The 22,797-nt window shown below is 40.6% G+C and overlaps 1 protein-coding gene across 1 annotated transcript; it reads right to left on the reverse strand.

Moving 5' to 3' along the window:
- Window positions 1-8,816: 8,816 nt before the first annotated feature.
- On the reverse strand, window positions 8,817-21,752 carry LOC145417586 (uncharacterized). Its single transcript, XM_080286291.1, has 8 exons — window positions 21,701-21,752; window positions 20,022-20,246; window positions 15,760-15,976; window positions 14,199-14,332; window positions 12,999-13,109; window positions 12,162-12,319; window positions 11,674-11,874; window positions 8,817-9,290 (listed from the first exon to the last, which is right to left on the reverse strand). The coding sequence occupies exons 1-8, from the start codon at window positions 21,750-21,752 to the stop codon at window positions 8,817-8,819; spliced, it is 1,572 nt and encodes a 523-aa protein (XP_080142417.1).
- Between the last annotated feature and the right edge of the window lie 1,045 nt (window positions 21,753-22,797).

Here is a 22,797-nt window from a genome sequence, read left to right on the forward strand (position 1 = left end):
ATTTACTTATATAACATGCAAAAACATTCACCTCCCTTTTTTTTTTTTTTTTTTTTTTTTTTCCAACAGGTATAAAATAATCAAAAGCACTTAACAGCCTCTGCTTTATGAAAAGCAGTTCCTTCAATATACCCTGAACACTTGTGGTAAAATATACCAATAATACTGTACAATAAAGCACCATCACAAGAAAGCACTATGGTATGATGAGCAAGAGGGGGCAGGAGATGAAGGAATGTGCTATACAACTGCAGACATTACTGCTTCAGTTTTCAGTTGAACAATTATATAACAAGGACATACTGCAAACACTTTATCACTGGGTTTCAAAAACCATTATTCACCATCATGCTATTTATCATTTACAAGTACATTACTACAATGAGCCGTCTTTATGTGTCATATATGAGCTTCAAAACATCACAGTTCTTTTTTTCATTCATTTGTTGTTTTAAACTTCGGGGACTAGAAAATTTGCTTTTCAGGAAAGGGCAGTCCTTGTTCTATATAACTCCTACTGTACAACAAAGGAAGACAAAGGAAATAGCAGCAGGAAAGATGTGACTTTTGTTAGACACTACGTAACTGCAGCCATTTTATTCTAACCCAATGAAAGTACCTAACCCCTTTCAGCTTAACTGATAGCCAAAAGTAATGAGACTGGAGAGTTTGATTTGACCAGTAACTACAAACAACAACTAGTCAAAGTCCAGGCTGAGACTACAACTCAAATACATATATCTCCTATACACAGTGCATCCTCTGGGGGACTATACCTCCTCCAATTTCCTTGCACCTTGCTAAAGTAAAGGACCTTGAGGAGGTGCTGTCTGCCACAGGCAAGTGGCTTCTTGCTTGTTGTCAATGCATCTACCTGACCAGACAAACCATGGCTGAACAACAAAAGACTCATTCCTATCTCACAACTAAGGCTTCATGCAACCATTACTTATCATCCAAGTTGTGGATGGCTAACTTTTCCCAATTTCCATAAATAACATAAACTTACTACAACCAATGGGAAGAAATAAATGGTCATCTGTGGTGCCTGTAATGCAGCATACCAAAACTAAGTACAAAACATTAATATATCTACTGTACTTAATTACACTGGTTTACAAAAAAAAAAAAAAAAACTCAGGCAAGCATGTGAATAGGTGTTTTTGACTAATTTTGATATGCTTAATTCAAATTTCTAAACAGTTTTGCTCTATCACCTCTAGTTTTTTTGCTTCCACATATCCCTTTTTTTTATTATAATCATATATTTATAATATAATGAGTTTATTTCATATATTAAAATGGCATATTACAGAATGAAACAAAACAGACACAGAACACTGACAGAACTAAATATTACCATTACTTGGATATAAGCATATATACACACCATAGTACTACAGACAGTCAGAAGTGAGTTTTTTTGGACGATATGGTGTACTTTGCCTCAAGGATGTCGCGCAGGAGCATCCAGCTGGAGTTCCCCATCATGCTGGAGTTCCACTTGCTTTGGTAGTTGCTCTCCATCTTAGTAATATCTTGGTGGAACCTTTCCCCATGTTCGTCACTTACTGCTCCAAGGTTCTGGGGGAAGAAGTTGAGGTGGAAGTGGTGAAAGTGAATCTTGAGAGACATTCGGCACCCTATATCCTGATAAGCCTGCAACAACTTCTCGACACGCTCTTGGTAATCTAGTGCACGTTACCAAGGAAGCCATGGCAGACTACCTTAAATGCTTCCCATGCTCTCAGTTCCTTCAAGGTGAGCTTCCCCTGGAATACCTCATCCTTCAGCACCTCCCAGATCTGAGGTATGATTACGATGCCTTCCTTGAGCTTAGCAGAACTGAGAGCTGGGAACAGAGTGCACAGGTGTTGGAAGGCAGCGCCATCCTTGTCCATGGCCTTCACGAAATTCTTCATAAGGCCAAGCTTGACATGAAGAGGGGGAAGAAGCATCTTGTTCATGTCCACCAGAGGATTTTCTTGGACACTGTGTTTCCCAGGCACGAAAGTGCTCCTAGACTCCCAGTCATTCTGCGTGTACTGCTTGACATGTTTGAGCTTGTTGTGGCACGCGTTTTAAACCAAGTTCCAAGAAAATAGGACGGTAAATGGATTTTTGGCAAATATTTTGGGTTTAGGCCTATATGTATACATGTATATCTCAAAAACTAGAGGTGATGAGTGAAAACGGATTTTGAATCTATAATCAGCACCCCAAAATTAGATTAGAACAGTTAATTTCATGCTTGCCTCAAATTTTTTGTAAACCAGTGTTATCTACAGTATCTATTACCTGGACCCATATCCTGACATTCACCTCTGATGGCCATGGTAAAGCAACTTCAATACAGCATTTCCTTACTTAGCACATGTTCCCTTAACACAATTTCACTATAATGCTGTTAATCATAATACAAATATTTTTCCTATAAAATGCCACTGTTCAACATTAATCCAGTTGTGCCACGACCCTTTAACAAGGGTGGAAATGAGCATTTACAAAATCAATCACTGGAAGAATCCCAAGGTTAAGATCTATAATATGACTATAAGCAGAGGGCAATACACCAAATACCATTCCAGCAAAATCCCACAGGCAGCAACCTTGAGCACCACTGGGTTAAGTGGTCAGCATGTACTATCACTCAAAAAAGTATCCTTACTAAAGTAGCGTGAATCATTTTAACACAACAGACGACGACATACAGAACATCGACACTGTTCAAATCGCTCTCCTCATTGTGGATTCCTGCATTCACGTGAGTAAGGATATTTTTTTGAGTGACAGTACAGCAAAGGGTTTGGGTTGATACAATGCATTCTAGCATTTATCACAATCTATCACTTATTTCAATGAAATGCTTATCTTCCAGACACACACATTCAATCACAACATTAAATACAAAAAGGCACTTAGTGTGCAATTCCGAACAGATTTTTCGTACTTGGGAATATATATTTTATTGCTAAAGAACAAATCTCACTTTAAGCATTTACAGAAACATATCTACCCTGTCAGGCAAGGAATTACTATACAGTACAATGATTTTGTCCTCACTGTCCAACTTTTCATTTCACTCAAGGCAGCCTTCCTGCAATAATATATCAGGCTCACTTGAATGAATAGCTTTTACATATCAGTGAAAAGCTGAAAAATGTTTATTTCAAGCTATGTGACTTGAAAAACATAACACTGAATAAAAAGAAAAGCAACATATAGATCACTCGGAAAAACCGAATACTGTATATACTGTATTATGGCAAAATACAAAAATAACTGAAAACACTGACAATGAATACAGTACAAAGAATACAATATAAAGTGTAGTCACTGACCATTCTGTATACAGTACAGCACTTTCATAGTGTGACAACACTATAACACGGGTAAAAGTAACATTTAGAAAATATCTTTTTTTAATTAGTATCAATTACAGTATACTGTCCTAATTTACTGCTTAAAGATCTGCCAGTTTTTGGTAAGCACAGGTAACCACATCGACCCACTCAATGTAGTGCTAACGACAAGTGACTCCACAATGAATGACTAGCCAAAGGATTTCCAGTACTCCAGGAAACTATTTACTACACCGGGTGGTAACCTGTAATCAACAAAATTTGGTGGTACAGTAGGTAAACTGTACACCCAAACTGGATGTCATCATTAAAAAACAAAATCCAAAGAATGGTCGACGTTTATCTCACACTAACGGATAACTGAATGGTCACCTTCAACTTAAATATCTGGAATGAGAAGCCTAGCTTCAGGCTCCTTCAATTCTGAAGAGATACTGCAGAGATGAAAGACAGATTGATGGAACTGATACTGCCAGTTTCAATGAAATATGTGTACAGTACTTTGCTTTAGCATACAGTATACATAAGTTACAGCAGGCCCTCAATTTAATGGACCTTGGTAGAAGGCCATTTGATTTAACGACACTATGAAGGCCACTGAATATCCATCAGCTATAGCAATGTCTGTCAAATGGGGCACAATGGGTCGCAATACATGGGTTTCATACCCTTCTTATTCCAGTCTGGCCTGAAATTGCCCTCTCCCCATCATGATTGCTGAGTTGTAATAATAGATTACTGTATAGTGGTAGTAATACTGTACCCGTCATGAAGAAGTGATGTAAGAAGGATGTGAAATATGCTGCAAAGGGCAATATTATGGGCCAAGTAAGTGTAAAATGGGTTATGGGTATAGTTTTAATTTTTTGTACTAGAATATGTTACACTGCACTCATTTATTTTCATAATTGTGCTTGAAACCCCACCTCAGGGGAGTGGGGGTGGACCATCGGATATAGCTGATTATCAGCTTTATCAGATCAGGCTTTCCCCCAGTTAGCCCATTACAGAGTGTCTACTGTATATACAGTATACATTCATTACACTTGAATTTTCTGGTTAGCGCCCTCATGACCAGAAAAGCCATACCCAACAACTGTACTGCAGTCAGCTAACCTTATTTAATCTAAAAAAATTCCATTCATTCTCATCTTACACGTCAGGACCAACTTGACTAGCCCCAGGTTCCTATGCTCCTCTATGGAGCAACATGGGATTGGATGATGGATGGATGGATGGATGAAAAATCCCATGTTTCCTTTTATGGAATCCCTATACAGTTGAACCTCAATTATCCGCGAGCCCAAAACCTGAATTGGCACTAAACCGGACAATTTAAAGAAAAATTTCAAAATCGATCAACCAAGGAAATTCCAGGACCTAACCGGCATTTCAAATTCACCGTGCAACCATCCCGCCCGAATGTTTTCATTCCTTTGCCGCCATAGCACATCACCGAGGTTCCCGCCATTGTTTTGAGGGTTAACAGTAAACACTGCAACACACTGCTGTTATATCGAAATTTTCCCTAATACTTGGTGGAATATTAGTTCTGTCTGACCAGGAAATCATCGACAGTGTTCTTTTGCCTGAAAAGAAAAATGTGGACGAGGTGGCTTCAAGCGATGTGGAAGAGGAAGGAGTATGTTCATTTTGTGGAAAGATGCTGATGAATCATTTCAAAAGATCATTCGATTCATGGAGAGAAATCCAGCCTACACAGCTAATGAACTGCTTCATTTTCGTGGCCATTATGATGACTTTGAAAATTGTCGTCATGTAGCAATCAAACAGTCAGACATCAGGGACTTTTTCATGAGGGGTAAACCTGCAAAAACAGCAAACATTTCACTCGTATCCTCCTGTTCACTTGTGTGGTTCCCAGACAGTGATGGATCAACGTTCACACCACCAAGTACTCCAGCAAAAATGGCTGCTCCACCAGTCTCCCCCATCAGGCCTGTTCAACCCCAAGCCAGCCTATCCACTCACGTCAATAAGCCAGCATCACCCACAACTCTGCCACCACCACCCAGCCCTCCCTCTGAATCTGAATCTGATGTGGATGATGGGATGGTGATAAGTGATGATGATGAGTGATCATGTACAGTAAATACAGTAAAAAGGAAATAAAAAAAGGAAAATTTAAAAAAAAAGACAAAAAAATAATGTACATAGCATAACTGAAGGATACAATAATGGTTAACATTTAATTTTTACTGTACTAGTTCAGTGAACATAAGTATATACACTATACAGTTGTATTAGACATTTAGTTACACTACTACAGTAGCGGTTGAGAGGCTTTTGGGTAGGTTGGGAGGTGGATTACTGATGACGGGGAATCGTCCAGGGTGCGAATTGTCCTGACGAGGAATCGTTCATGTTTTGACGAGGAATTGTCTGATGGCAAATTAACTTTACAGCGAATTGTCTCGGAACCACCTTGGTTTCGGGACAATTCACCATCAAGTCAATTGACTATAGAAGTAGCGTGACTTGCATATACAGTAATAATATCACAGTAATAATATCATTCATCCATCCATCATCCAATCCTTCATTACCCCTTGAGCAGTGTAGAAGCCCAGGGCTAGGCAAGTTGGTCCTGACATTTAAGATGAGAGTAACCAGCCTCACTCATCCCTGAGTGGCATTATGAGAGCAGTAAACCCAACCACCCCTTGGATATAAACCTTCACCGGCACAGTCCAATTTGAGCGCCCTAATTACCCACTAAATCACCAGGCGCCAAAATTTGGTTATATGATTACCACCCAGCGTAGTAAATGGCTCCTGGTGTACAGGAAACCATTTGGCTTGTCACTCAGCGTAGGGTCACCCACAGGCAGAAGGATGTGGAAAGAAAGAAGGAATAAAAAGACAGAAGAGGGAATGTAAAGTCACCCGTAGCCAGAAGGACAAGGAAAGAATGAAGGAAAGACAGAAGAGGATGGAAGGAAAGATGGATGGAGAAGAGAAAAGGGCAGACACCCGAGAGCAGCACTACGTCAAGTAAGTGGATGGTGAACGCCCCCACCTACCACAAGTAATAATACCACATACCTTTCCTCTTCTCTCTCCATTCCTTCCTTCCTCTTCTGTCTTTCTTTACTTCACTCTTTCCTCATCCTTCTGCCTACGGGTGACTTTACACTCTCCCTTTTGTCTTTCTTTCATTCTTTCCTCTTCCTTCTGCCTATGGGTGACTCTACACTGAGTGACAAGCCTAATGGTTTCCTGTACACCAGGAAACCATTTACTACGCTGGGTGGTAACAATATAACCAAATTATGGCACTTGGTGGTTTAGTGGGTAATTACAGCACTCCAATTGGACTGAGCCGGTGAAGGTTTATATCCAAGGGGTGGTTGGGGTTATTGCTCATGTAATGCCACTCAGGGATGAGTAAGGGTGGTCACTCTCATCTTAAATGTCAGGACCAAATTGCCTAGCCCCGGGCTTCTACGCTTCTCAAGGGGCAACGTAGAATTGGATGATGGATGGATGGATGACATAATAATTAATAATATATAAAATTAATGTAACATGTACAGCATATGTATAGCATACAATATACAATAATACAGTAATGTGTACTCACCCATGACCTGTCGATGCCCCAGCAGGCTGCAGGGTTCCGAGACACAGGTGAGTACCCATTACACATTACTGTATTATAGTACATTGTATGCTATATATATATATATATATATACACACATTACATTAATTTTATGTATTATTACATTAATTATTATGTATGTGGTATTATTACTGTACATGCAAGTCACGCTACTTCTATAGTGCACAGTGTATGGCAACAGGAAATGGGTGTTAATCATTAATCCGGAAAAATCGTTTTTCCGGCATTTTGAATTCCCCGTGGCTCCTAGATAACTGAGGTTCTACTGTATTGGGCTTGGCCATGGCAAAGCTAATGTTTTCTATGGACTGGAAGCTAAACCAAGTGAAGTGCTAAAACCTGCTAATTACTTCCCAACAGTGTTGGAAGCTGTTCAGCCATATAAATGACATTTGACGTAACTGGGTAGTAAACAAATACTGCCTGTATAAAATGAACAAGGACAGTCAACTGTCAATACACAAACAACTTCCACTTCATAACATACAGTACAGCATATGTTATTGTACACTTAATCAGCACCAGCATGAAGTAATATACTCTTTCACTACTATAATTATTTTATTCTAGGTGTCACAAGAAGATTATATTCAGCCCCTTGGCAGTGGAGTCAAAGATTATTATATCATCCCTCTCCAATCTACAACATCTCTCCTTTGCTAAATAAATTCGTCTGACAGCAGCAAGAATAATATTCTACCAACATTTTTTTACATCCTCAAAGTGAAGGAGTTAAGATGTACCAGTATGGCACATTATACTGCATTATTCTTTACAGTGTATGACCAGGGCTTTGTGTCCATTTTTAACTTTACAGTCATCACGCTGACTCTGCCAGACAGATGAATGTGCAGCCATGTGTGGAATGTTTTTCTTGACCAATCAGGTGGAGTCAGGATTCTGGTGGCTTGAACAGTGAGTGAATGGGAGCGTGACTCATTCAACTGAGCAAACTTTGGTTTGTATCTCGTTCTATCAAGTATTATCTCTGGACCCTGTTTCACTCCACTCTGGGGTGGAAAAGGAAGTCTGGATAATTGATGAATGATGATGATGATGACAATGACGATGATGATGATGACGACGAGGATGACGACGATGATGATGATGATGATGATGATGATGATTCCTTACAGACTAGTAATATGCTGGTATAATATATTGTCCGAGTATCCACTAATGGACAAGACATGCACACCAACTTATCAATATTATCCTCGTCTTAGGGTAGATTCTTTACAAAATTAATCCTCTCTATTCAAAATTTCATCTTAAGGCTATCAGATACCCCAACACACATGATTTCCCATATCATTAACCCCCTCAGCTAGTGGGCATTGTTTTATTCTTGCTACCATTGTGCAGTTTTCTTTACCTCATGAGAGATTTTCCCTTGGCATGAATAAAACCAACTGTAGGTAGCAATATGACAAAAATTACATCATGGGATTGAAGGGATTAATGAGCTTTCATTGCACAGAATCCAATTTCTCTACATCTACTGACCTACAGCTAACAATATACAGTATGGTAATTCTGAGAGTGCCTCTATGACTGCCACTCACTGGAATGTTTTCAACCCCTAAAACACACTGCAACTTTATCATCTTTCCCTTTTTCTACCTACCCAATGCAGGGATTAAAACTGTTCAGGGCTATGGCATGCTTATATTATTTTCCACCTACCCAAAACAGGGATTAAAATTGTTCAGGGCTATGGTATGCATATATTATGGACTCAGTGTCTAACTACTGTACGTATGAAGCTCTTTCATCAACTAATCCAATTTTCTAAATAAAGAAAAATTGCTACAAGACGAAGAGGCGCTCATCCATTTCATCTAAGCTTTCACTTGAGGAGGTCAAAGAGGAAGTGGGTCTGGGTGGCCCGTCCTGACCAGCAAGAAGTGTTCCAACATCAGGAATTTGTGGGTCAAATGGATCTTCGTCTGTTTCGTCAGAATCCTCGCACGCCAAGAAACTTTTGCTACCATCACTCACTGAAACTTTATCATCTTCAGAGTTCTCCATCATGCCATTTGGGATACTGATAAATGTACTCTTACACTCCAAAGATTTAAGATGATTCACAAATATCTGGTAGGCTTTTGTGGCTTCTTTCACTGATACTATTACCTTGTGCCATCGGTCTTTGTCTCCAATTGATGGGGATGTGATCTGCGGTCCCCAAAGCAGCTTGCGGTCCAGCCAAGTGCCCCCGTGGATCCAGGTTAACAGTTGATCCATCTGGCGGGGAACACTGAACCGAGACGAACATGGGAGCTGAAAAGATCATGACTGAAAGATTAACATCAGTGATCTTTTAAACAATAACAGCAATTCTTAATAAATCCATTCATCTGTATACATATACCCTACATATACATGTGCTACAGTGTACTTTTGAAAGAAAACATCATATGCACAGAAAGAGCCCAGGACTTACTTGATATACAGACTTAGGGCTTCTTTAGAACTATAACAAATGCAATAAACACCAAGACTATCCATGCCAGAAATATGATAACACTGCTTAAATCACATTTGGAAGAAGTTAAATTGGCTGCCTGCAATTAAACATGCATGCTATGGACTTGGAAAACTTAAACGAACAAAAAAATTAATTGTCCTGATTAAAGTTGCTCACCTACTCATTAAGCTAAGTAGAGCCTCTAAACATCTGTGCCTATTTGTTATTCTCATTACATGAACTTAAGACTCCATTCAATTATTCGGTGATTAGTAAGGTATACCATCTACATCCAACAAGAAAATTGTTTGGGCTATATCTTTTCATGCCATTCTTGTATTTAGTGATCCTCCTGTCCATCCATCCGCCCATCATCCAATCGTACGTTGCCACATGAGGAGCATAGAAGCCCGGGGCTAGGCAAGTTGGTCTTGACATTTAAGATAAGAGTGACCAGCCTCACTCATCCCTGAGTGGCATTACATGAGCAATAAACCCCAACCATCCCTTGGATGTAAACCTTCACCACCTCAATCCGATTGGAGCGCTGTAATTACCCACTAAACCACCAGGTGCCAAAATTTGGTTATGTGGTTGCCACCCAGCGTAGTAATCGGTTTTCTGGTGTTCGGGAAACCATTTGGCTTGTCACTTAGTGCAGTCACCCAGAGGCAGAAGGAAGAGAAAAGAATGAAGGAAAGAAAGACAGAAGAGGGAGTGTAAAGTCATCTGTAGGCAGAAGGACGAGGAAAGAATGAAGGAGAGAAAGACAAAAGATGGAAGGAAAGAAGGATGGAGGAGAGGAAAGGGCAGACACCTGAGTGAGTGGATGGTTACTTTGAAACATCTCACACTGTTTCTTCTTCTCATACTGTTTATTTCTTCCTGAACAGAAATCAGCGGCACAGGGATGTGGCAACACTACTGTCAACTCATTTTAAGCCAGCATTTGGCACTTGGTGGTTCAGTGGGTAATTATTGCACTCCAGTCGGATTGAGCTGGTGAAGGTTTCTATCTAAGGGATGGTTGGGGTTGATTGCTCATGTAATGCCACTCAGGGATGAGTGAGGCTGGTCATTCTCATCTTAAATGTCGGGACCAACTGCCTAGCCCCGGGCTCCTATGCTCCTCATGGGGCAATGTAGGATTGGATGATGGATGGATGGATGGATGGATTAAAGCTTTGATTCACGGATGGGATAATGGTTAGTGAACCTTCCTCATATTTTGATTTTTCAGCTCAAGTTCCTTTATGATTACTTTGTACAGATGAAAGACAAGTTCAGGGAAAAAAAGGGAAATGTTCCCCTGAGCTAGACCTTATTAGATCATATAGCCATGCTAGGTGACAGGAAGGCGGTACCCCTCCTGGAATGACAGCAACCAGGCGTGGCTCGAACTCACGACCCCCCTCGGTCCCAAGTCCAACGCTCTACCACTGAGCCACCCTGCCCCCAAGACAAGTTCAGGGCCTGGATTCATAATGATGATAACAGACTTTTGATAATGTAAGGGCTCTGGTTAATCTACTTGCCAATGCTCTGCTGTCCTATCATATCCACCAAACATTTACGGTACCTGAGACAAAAGCCATGGTATTGATACTAGACCTGAGACCTTACAGGAGGCTAAACCCTTTGGTAAAGCCATCATCAAAAATTGAATAACACAGGTAATGATTATTATCATCATTCTGATTCCCCTTTCCACTGTTTCCTTTGATTACTAAAATTAGCATCACAATGGCAGAGATTCTCTGGAAGTAAAGTTACTTGGCAACAAGCGACTTCGAGCAAATTTCAAATTGCAGTTTCAGTTTGTTAACACACTTCAGTATTAATGGTGTCTGATAAAACAGGAGTCAACTTCAGGAATTTGTTCTTGGAATAATTACAGTAAGAAATGCTTTATCAGCATGGATCCAATTCACGGCTGTTATGGAATTACAGTTACTTAATGCTTTATGAGTGAAATGGTGTCCCTTAAATTCATCCACAAGGTTGCATGTAACTGCAGCTCCGTAATGACTGTGAATTGGACTTATTGTGAGATAACATTTATTACTCAAAATTAGCCCAACAATAACTACCTCAAGTTTGGCACATGTTTCATGGGATGACCTGTATTTTAACCTCGAAGTTCAGATTAGCATAGAGGTACAATGCACACAAACAGTACATGAACCTATATCTCACCTCGTCCGGCACCTCAGCACTAAAGGGGAAGGTCACAGCTGCCACATTAGAAAAATCATCATATTTTCCAACTGCAAAACTCTTTGCATATTTCCACTGGCCCCGGATAGGTGTGATACTCTCAGCATCAAGTTGGCCTGGGACCAGGAACAGTATGCACTCGGCAGCTTCAAAGTGACTGCGGATCCACTTCTTTGGGTCCTGGCATAGTGAAAAAAGATCATTGTTGCAGTATAATTTAAGAGTAATTCCTTGATAAATATTACCTCTTCTGAACCTATGCAATTACCAGTATATCCACAGTAAATAACAGGCAGTTTACCTATTCTAGCTTTGAAATTATCATGGGTCCAGCACTTCAAGTCCTCTCGAAGTGATAAGATAACCATCACGGGTGAGTTTATAACTGTGACCCCTGGTGGGAAAGCAACAAAAACCTTCAATATTCACACTAGAGTAGGCAAGAACTTTAAAGTGTCCTCCCTGACCTGGCATCCAACCTCTGTGTCAACCATGAAGGGGTGGATGTAGCAGCATTCCCTCAAGAAGGAAGCCATTGCCTTCACCATTTCTAGGCTCTCAACAGTCTCGGGTAGATAAATTAAAAGCACCTTTCTGGGTTTCTCCTTCAGTTTCATCAACAGCGCTGTGGGAAGGTACAAGAGATCCAGAAACAGGAAAGGAAAATATAAAACTTAACTATCAACATTACCTACCTATCCATTGTCAGATGTCTTGAGCCCGTATGGGGTGGCCACAAACAAATTCCCTCCAGTTCACTCTTTCCTCTGCCATTTGGCTGCCCCCTCCCTCAAATATCTTTTCATTCCGTCCCTCCATCTCATCCTTGCTCTCCCCCTCCTCCTACCCCCCTCCAACTCATTCATACACTCTTCTAGTTAGTCTCTCATTTTCTATCCTCTCTACTTGGCCAAACCATCTCAGAGTATTTCTCTTACCACTTTTAATCACATCCACATCAACACCACAATGTTCCTTTACTTCCTCATTTCACTACTGCCCACTGAAACAGGCCACATATCAGTTCACTGAGACTTAAATTTTTGTAAACTGATAAATACAGTACCTGTATCAAAAATGGACATTTCCTTCGTTTCTCCAGCAAGTTATGCCCCAAAAGCATGACAAAGATGGGATGTAAAAACAGGGTGAATCAAATGAGTAATGAACAATACAGACTTAGGGCAAATATATTTTCTTTTAGCCTGATGCATTTAAGAAAAGTGAATGAGTTAAGACCAGGATAGTGTAACAGGAAAGTAAGAGTATAAGCATACATAAGACAAACGATCCGAGAACCTTACATCTCTTTTGTTTAATTCGCCTGTGAAGTGTGATAAAGAAGACGAGGGAAAAACAGAGGATGACTCCAAAGACGATGCAACTCCATATCGCCAGAGAGCTAAACTCCACCACTGTAAATTAAGACAGATTACTATTTCATTCAACAAGCAAATATAAAATATGCATCTACAACTCCTAGGGAAATTCTTGTATGGCCAGATTATAAATAAAGCATGTTGTATATCTCTTCATGGTCATGCTGAAATGACAAAATGACTATGGTAGCAGGATTGTTAAGCAACTGAGTTATGCAGACCTCGAACCCACCTTGACATTGCAGGTCTTAAAGATGTGTACTTGTCACATCATTTTTTTTTTTTTTTTTTTTTCCACCATTTATAAAGGCTCCAACATGCTTATATGCATTGGCCTTGGTCACCTAGTGGCAGCTCTCCAAAATGTATCATGACACCATTAACCCCTAAAGTGCTGACAGAATTGATCGATCCTTTTTCAGGATTATACAAAACACTGAATGTGACTGACTGAGGGGCTCAGGGAAAAACTGGGGAAAACATGCTCTGCCCCGATAATAATCTGATAATAGCAGGAATAATAATGATTTGTAAAATAAATGTCATGTGATTGACGGGATTAGACTGTTTGATGTACTACTCTCTGCCAACAATTACTTTTTTCTTTTTTTTTTTTTATTCTCACCATCTCCAGACAATTTCATTAAGTTCACGAGGGTCATTTTCTACATAACGGAGGTGAAATACTGCCCTCATTAACTCTCCACTACCTGAGGTCCTTTATAAGTTGAATAAAGTAGTCTGGTACCAGCAAGAAGAAACTGTAATTTGTGTCCTTGACCTAAAAACATTAAAGAGCACATTGCCATATGTTACACTGCATATAATGTACTGTCAACAACAAAAGTTAGTTGACCAACCAGTAGCACTGTGTCCTATCACTTATTTCTCGTTTTTAGCCACATGTCACATGCTCCTTTACTATGTGCTTCATATAGTTATTACATAAAAATACATCATGCAACAAATTCCATCACACAGCTGGCTGCAGTGTTGGCAAACTTGGAAGATGTGGAAGCTGATGGACATTTGCATAACTGGACAGCAAAGCCATTCAGTTACATAAGTGCCATCACAGGAAGCCATCCCTCTCCAGCATCATTTGTTACTGTTCTCACTCTTTACCATATACTGGAGAGATAGCCAGGAAACAGCTCTCTGCATTCCCATGTGTGCACTTTCCTGAGACAACCTGGACGGTGAAGGCATAAACAGCTATGTTGTTCCACACAGGCAGCAGCACAGTTGCCTCTGTTGCACTGGGGGAACAAAGATGAATTTAAGGACACATCCCTTGCTTGTAACAAGGCCACCTGTGTTAATTATTTTATGATGCTTATCTTCCCAACCAAATGTTAAGGTCACACAACCCACATCAGAGGCATATGTGATATTATTTAGGTAGACCATTTAACAGCAGAGAAATTCCCAGTCCCATTAATCCCTCACTTTAAATCATCTCCGCAACATGTAGGGAATATGTAAGCAGAATTCGTTTTTCCCCACTCACAGGGATACAGTACTTCCAAGGATCAGGGAGGAGAAACCTGGTACATGTATGTGTTTGACCACTTGTAACTACAGGAGCATTTCAGCCTAGGTTTTAACTCTACGTATTTGTGAGTTTCCATGCCTGACAAAGAATGGATATACAGTATACCACCTGCCAAGCTGGGAGCCTCACATCATTCTTACAGCATTGCAGCATCTTCCAGGGTCACAGGTAGCTAGTCATCTAGTACTAGGCAAATTCTGATATCACCATTTAGTTGATTCCGTAATATTTAATGTGTTCTCAAGCAGGGTACAGCAGAGATTTTGTTAATGGAGAGGGAGGGAGAGGCCTAAATTTTGGTTGTCATCATTCTTGAGATAAAGCTGCTTGGAAAGTTCCATATTATAGCAGTACACAGATTATAAATACATGTACCGGTATTTAGTGTTATTTACCAAATAAAGCAATCCAGGAAACCATCATTAATACAGGAGTGATTAAAGAAAAATAAAAATATAAATAAATGACTACCTTTCTGACCTGCTTACTCTGTTAAAAAGGAGAAGCACAGGCCTCTCTGCCTTAACCCATGATCTCATGGCACAAGCTAACTTTTAAAAATATCTGTTAAACTACAGATAAACATCTCGTTAGCAATGTACCTAAATCAAGGTTCTTTTTGATAATGTTTACGTCAGGGGTGGGGAACCTTTCTCCTATTAAGGGCCATTAGGATATTTATAACATCATTTGCTGGCCATACAATATTATCAACTTATAATCAACTGTAGCCCAGTACATAAAATAATATATATATATATATATTTTATGGGTTTAAGAAATTCCATCCATCCATCCATCCATTGCCAGACGCCATGTATCCCAAACGGGGTGGCCAAGGGCTTAGAGTTAATTGTTTTAAAGGGAGGGGCACTAATCCTCCACCAACCCCACTTGACACGTAGGGATGCCAACAGCATCTGGTGTTCTCAGGCGGTCACCCATCCAAGTACTAACCAGACCCAACATTTAAGAAATTGCATTTATGAATTGCCTTGCAGGCCCAATCAAATGGTCTTGAAGGCCTCATACGGCCCGGAGGCCAGACATTCCCCACCCCTGGTTTACGTGCTGCTGTAAGGAAACATCAGTGCTTAGAGTAACTGTATAACTAACCTAAGAGAAACTTACTTTTCTGGTGGTGTGACCAGTTTTGAAGCAAGTACTGCCCTCTCACGGCATTCTTCATCCCCATCAACACACTTGACCAATGACACATTGTACGACACTCTGCCAAATTTATGAGGCACTGTCTGTAACGTGACTGGGACTTCAGGCGAGCGATACAAGTAGTCAAGATGGTAAAAGAAGAACACATGCCAGTCATGGAGGGGAGTGTCCAATGGATCTATTTAGGAAAGGAATGTGACATTAGATTACGTTCAGTGAAGAAAAATTCTCTACAATAGGAAGAGAAAATACAGTACCCCATAAACTCTAGGAATACCAGTAAATGACAAGATGAGTACCACTACAACAGGGGGATAATACACCCTCGCTTTAACAGGCTAGTTAGGGGAAAGCCAGGTCAGTCAAAGTTAACAGTCCATTATACACAAGGGTTCCCCTTGAGGTGGGATTTCAAAAACATGTCTGAAAATAAATGAGTAAGGTATGATATTCAGTAGCATACTCTAGTACTGGAAATATAAATTATACCTATTTTACACTAAACTGGCCCATAATTTTGTCCTTTTGCAGCTTATTTCACATTCTTGTCATGGCATTTTTTCATGACAAGTAAAGTTACTATAGCCTGTTAGCACAACTCAGCAGTCACAATGGGGAGAAGGCAGTTTCAGGCCAGCTTGGAATAAAAAGGGTAAGAAACACATGTACTGCGCCCCATTTAATTGACACTGTTCATAACTGCCAACAAAAGTTCGGCAGACTTCATGGCGTCCATTAAATCTGATATCTGCTATACTGGGGTCCGTTATAACATGGGTATACTGTGCAAACAGTTATTCATGAAATTATCATCTCGTTGGTCCAGACTCAACTTTATCTAAGACATGGAGGGAGGAAGAATTCAAAAACACAAAAAATCTTTTCTAACAAATGGAGGGAGGAAGAATTAAAAAACACAAAAGATGGAAAGTTATCAAACACTGGAATGAAATTCTGGTTGGCTACAAGATCATTCACACATCATTCAAGTCTGCAAATCCTAGCAATTATTTCACACACACACACACACACACACACACACACACAGCAAAATAAGAGAGGGACATGGCATGGAACAACTGGAGAAAGAGAGGTAATAACAGAACAAAGGAGGAATATAGAAGAACTAGAAATGAATATACAAGAATACAGAGAGAGGAGGAAAGAAATTTTGAAAAAGGTATAACTGACATAAATAAGGAAGACCCCACACTGCTTTATAGATTTGTTAAGGGTAAACTGAAACAAAAGGAAGGAATCACCAAACTGAAAGTAGAAGGAGAGGTCTATATCACCGAACTGAAAGTAGAAGGAGAGGTCTATAAAGATGCGGCAGCTAATGCAAGCCGAAATAATGAACAAATGTTTCCAATCGGTTTTCACTAAAGAAAGGGATTTTGTGGAAGGGGAGAGAGTGACTAGAAATACTGTGATAAAAGATATAAATATGGAAGTGCAGGAAGTGTTTAAATTACTGGAAACTAAAGATGTAAGGAAAGCCTCATGACCAGATGGAATCTCCACTTGGGTACTGAAAGAATGCAGAGAAAAACTGGCGGATACGATTCACGGTTTAATTGTGTGTTCACTGGAAGAAGGGAAAGTACCTTGGGAATGGAAAAGGGCCAATGTGATACCAATTTACAAGGGAGGAAACAAGGAAGAACCCCTGAATTATTGACTAGTGTCCCTGACCAGCGTAGTCGCAAAATTGTGAGAGAGAATTCCGAAAGACAGATGGATAAAATATCTGGTGGAGATGAACATTTTGGCTGACAGTCAGTTTGGATTCAGAAGTGGAAGGTCATGTGTTTCCAACTTGTTGAGCTTTTACTCAAGAGTGATTTATGTGCTACAGGAGAGAGACAGCTGGGTGGACTGTGTGTATTTAGATTTGGAGAAAGCCTTTGACAAGGTACCCAACAAGCGACTAATTCAGAAATTGGAGCACATAGGAGGACTGAAAGGAAACCTCCTGGAGTGATGACAGCCTTCTTGAAAGACAGACAAATGAGGACAGTAACAAGGGACAAGATGTCTGGATGGAGGGAAGTAACAAGTGGAGTCCCACAGGCCTCGGTGTTAGCGTCAGTAATGTTCCTGATTTATGTAAACGATATGGTAGATGGAATGAACAGTTATGCAAGTCTGTTTGCTGATGATGCAAAGATCTTGAGAAGAGAAGTAGAGGAAGACTGTAAAATGCTACAGGAAGACCTGGATAGATTCATGATTGGAGCCGGATATGAGAAATGAAATTTAATGCAAAAAAATGTAAAATATTGGAAATGTGTAAAAGCATATGACAGGGTGGATAGACAAGGATTGTGGAAAGTGTTAAGAATATATGGAGTAGATGGGAAGTTGTTGAATGCTGTGAAGAGTATGTACAATGGTGCGAAGGCTGCAGTGCGTGTGGATGGTGAACTAAGTGAATTTTTCTCTTTGAAAATTGGGTTGAAACAGGGATGTGTCATGCCTCCATGGTTGTTCAATCTGTACATGGATGGGGTAATAAAAGAGGTACAAGGCAGGGTAGTGGATGTTGAAGTGGCCCTGGTGAGAGAGGATAGTGTTTGGAAACTCCCTGTACTGTTGTTTGCAGATGATACTGTGTTGTTGAGTGAAGACGAAGGGGAGCTGCAATGCTTGGTGGATGAGTTTGGGAGAGTGTGTAAGAAATGGAATCTAAAGGTGAATGTAGGGAAGAGTAAAGTGATGGTCTCTGAGAGAGGTGAAGTCAGTGAATGTACAGCGAGGTTGGATGGTGAGGAATTGGAAAATGTGAGTACATTTAAGTACTTGGGTAGTGTGATGAGTAAGGATGGAGGTTTGGAGGGTGAAGTGCTTGAAAGAGTACAACAGGGAAGAAAGGTTGCTGGTTCTTTGAAAGCAGTGATAAGAAACAGGGAAGTGAGCATGGAAGTGAAAAAGTTACTACATGACAGTATTGTGAGATCAACTCTAACGTATGGAAGTGAAGCTTGGACGTTGTTGGAAGGACACAAGTCAAGAGTGAGAGCAGTGGAAATGAGTTATTTAAGGAGCCTGTGGAGTCACATGGAGAGACAGGCTGACGAATGAGGATATAAAGGAGCGTTGTGGTGTGGATGTGGATGTGAAGTAAGCATTATGAGGAACACACTGAGGTGGTTTGGCCATGTGGAGAGGATGGAGGGTGAAAGACTGACGAAGAGAGTGAATGTGAGTGAGGTGGAGGGGGGAAGAGGGCGGGGGAGGCCGAGGATGAGATGGAGGGATGGGGTGGAGAGGTATATGAGAGAGGGGTGTGTGAGTTGGGAGCAGGGCAGTGAAATGGCTGGGGACAGAGCAACTTGGAGGCGATTTGTTTGTGGCCACCCCAAACGGGATTGAGGCGTCTGGCAATAGATAGTTAGATAGTAAAAGTATCAAGAGGCCATCACTGAATTACATGATGGGTAATGAACCAGTCACAAAAGTGAGAGAAAAGAAAGATCTGGGAGGGCTGGTCCAGGATAGTTTCACCAGAAAAACACATTAACAAGATAGAAAGACACAATCTCTTGACTAACATAAGAGTGGCATTTCATTACATGGATGAGGAGATAATGAAAAAATTGATAGTGGCCATGATCTGCCCCAGGCTGGAATATGCAGTAGTAGTGTGGTCCCCACACAAATAGAAAGATATAAACAAGATCGAGAGAATACAAAGAACAGCAACCAAGATGGCCCCCAGCCTGGCAGATGTCGTATCGAGAGAGAGTGGAAAAGCTGGATCTGCCTTCCCTAGAAGAAAGGAGAGGGAGGGGCGACATGATTGCGGTGTTCAGGGCCATGATGGGAGTAGATAAAGTTGACAGGAAAGATCTGTTTGTATGGGATGGGAGAGTAACAAGAGAACACAGAATGAAACTGAAAAAGCCAAGTTGCTTGAAGGATATCACGAAATATAGCTTTCCATATTGAATCACAGACCTGTGGAATAGCCTGGACAAAGAGATTGTCCAGTCTAAAAACTTAAACGAGTTCAAAGCAAAATCTGACATTGAGAAAAAGAGACAGGACCCCACAAGCATAGCTCATTTCTTGTATATCACAACTAGGTAAATACAACTAAGTAAATACACACACACACACACACACACACACACACACACACACACACGCATTTTTTTTTTTTTTTTTCAGAATCTCCTCCTGAAGTGGTTAACTACTCCAATACTGCTGACGACACTCACTGATCCGTGATTCTCTGGGCATGATGAAGCGATAACTGCCACCTTCTCCTTCACCATTCACAACGGCCAGCTGGTATCTCTGCTCACTGCTGTTCTCGGGTACAGAGAAGAAGGGGCAGTCCCAGTAGAGGGTGTCCAGCAAAGGGAGGCTCACATTGGAGAGAGTGAATCGGCGGCATATGGGAGTCTTATCAAAGTGAATTATCTCGAATCGGAACTCCAACTCTGAGGGTTAAAGATGAAGGATTTCAAGAATACAGCTGAAGTCCATGTGCAAGAGACACAGACTGGCTGATGAACTGGCAGCATGTGAGTCTCTTACTGTGGTGAATGATAAAATCAGAACTCCACCGCTAAGAGTAAGAGATAATGGGCTTCAAGCATATAGCTTTGGCCAATAAGCAGCAACAGACCCAGACTGGAGAGTGAAACTGAAGTACATGAACTTACTGCCACAGTGAATGATCTTGAATCAGAAGTCCAGCTCCAAGGGCTAGGGTTGAAGGACTTGCGCAGCCTAGATAATTACATTATGTCCTTGTTTTAAGCTGCATTATTTAATGGTCTTTTTTGCTATAAACACCTTCATTCAATCTTTTTTCTTTTTAATTCTATTCATGCTACCCTCAGACAACTTATTCACCTAAGAAGAGGCTTTTCAAACTGGATGGATTAAATACAGCTTCCTTAGCTACACCAAATAGTATGAATGATCTTGGATTAAATTACCTACAGGAAGCAAGAATTAATAGAAGTAACAGTGTACATCATCTTAGTGTACATCATCTTAGTTCTGATTCAAGATCATTCACCGTGGCAGTAAGTTCATGTGCTTCAGTATCACTCTCCAGTCTGAGTATGTTGCTGCTTATTGACCTATTAAATTATACACGTTTCTGATTTTTTAATTTTTTCTTAACGTATCAAGTCCTATGCCATCACAATCGTACAGCTACATTGGCTTAACAGATGCTGAAGATGAATGCCTTCATGTGGTGGCACCAATACAACTAGGCAGTGAAGTTACACATAAACATCCCTCAACTCTCTCCCTAAACCTCAACAAAAGAAAACTTCTGCCTGCATCCATCAGGTTCACATTCAGATGAGCTTTATGTTACAACTCCTACTACATTTAGGTAATAATAATAACATAGCTTGACAAACTGCTTAAATTTTTATGACTGGTAACAAGAACAGTGCTGCAACAGGTAAAAGCTGGCCAACATCACCCTGCCAGTTATGTGCTTTGCCTTCCATATTTCTCATTCTCCCATGAACATCAAAGAGTATCCTTCCTTCTCATAATCCTTCACAGTACAGTATAATTTATAATGCCTTCACCTTAAAACATTTCACTGACACCTTCCACTGCCAAAGACATCAGTGAAAGGCTGGTGAACCTGTCTTTGTAAATGTACATAATAATGACCAAAACAAACATGATGAAACACAATACAGTATAGGCTATACAATGTTCTAATACCTGACTGACTACAATGTAGCTACTGCATAAGAACTAAAGGAAAAAATTGTAATTTCTTTAGTAACACGATTTATATACAGTAGTTTCCTCTACTGTTCCTTATCTATCATAAATGATAAGAAGCATTAACATATCCAAATATCCCACACTGAATGATAATACAGTACATGTAGAATGACACTTCAGAGCTCACCTCTCCAAGCCGGTGAAGGAAAAGAAATGTTGAAGGCTGTACGTTTAGACATCCATGTGCTTTGCCGGTATATGCTTAGCCTAAACAGCAAACTGTCCCAGGGTGATGTGCGAGAAGGAGTATCCAGATCACATTCTGAGAAGACGATAAAAAAGAAATAATGCACATTCACCAGTGCATGTAAATGACATTCAAAACTGATCAAAGACTGGTAGTAACTAAGCACCTAATGCAGCACACTAAGCCACAATCAATTCTGAAAAACTAATAAAAAAGAAACAGTACGGTACTACTAGTAGTAAATGTTCCTCAGCTGATGGTACTGACTTGTAACACTGCAGACTGCCAAAATGACAGCAAGTCAGTACAGTACTTTTCCCAGAAACTATTACCGTACCAAAATAAGATAAAATTTATACTGTATACAGCATAGCAATAAACAGAACACTCCTCCATTCATCCATCTACCATCAAATCCTACATTGCCCCATGAGGAGCGTAGGATCCCGGGGCTAGGCAGTTGGTCCTGATATTTAAGATGAGAGCGACCAGCCTCACTCATCCCTGAGTGGCATTACGTGAGCAATAAACTTCAAACACCCCTTGGATATAAACCTTCACCGGCTCAATCCGACTGAGTGCAATAATTACCCACTAAACTACCACGTGCCAAAATCTGGTTATATGGTTACCACCCAGCATAGTACGATAAATGGTTTCCTGGTATACAGAAAACCATTTGGCTTGTCACTCAGTGTAAAGTCACCCACAGGCAAAAGGAAGAGGAAAGAATGACGGAAAGACAGAAGAGGGAGTGTCAATTCTATTTAATTTGTGATGTGGATGTGACAGAAAGTGTTTGGAGAAATACACTGAGGTAGTTTGGCCATGTGGAGAGGATGGACAGCGAGACGGCGAGGAGGGTGTATGCGAGTGAAGTGGAGGGGGAGGCCGACGATGAGATGGATGGATGAAGTGGAGAGGTATATGAGACAGGGGCGTGTGAGCTGGGAACAAGGCAGAAAAATGGCACTGGACAGGGCGACATGTAGGCAATTTGTTTGTGGCCACCCTTTTTGGGATTGAGACGTCTGGCA

This window comes from Coenobita brevimanus, chromosome 110 (genome assembly GCF_032717465.1).
Source record: "Coenobita brevimanus isolate Jiangsu-jjx chromosome 110, ASM3271746v2, whole genome shotgun sequence".
NCBI classification, from domain to species: domain Eukaryota; kingdom Metazoa; phylum Arthropoda; class Malacostraca; order Decapoda; family Coenobitidae; genus Coenobita; species Coenobita brevimanus.

What these genes read in the sequence shown, in the direction of transcription:
- LOC145417586 (XM_080286291.1), bottom strand. Translation starts at nt 21,752, where the DNA reads ATGTCTAAACGTACAGCCTTCAACATTTCTTTTCCTTCACCGGCTTGG. An exon ending in TCCTTCACCGGCTTGGAGAG is followed by an intron (nt 20,247 to 21,700) that starts GTGAGCTCTGAA and finishes TTTAACCCTCAG; the next exon opens with AGTTGGAGTTCCGATTCGAG. An exon ending in GCCCAGAGAATCACGGATCA is followed by an intron (nt 15,977 to 20,021) that starts GTGAGTGTCGTC and finishes TTTCCTAAATAG; the next exon opens with ATCCATTGGACACTCCCCTC.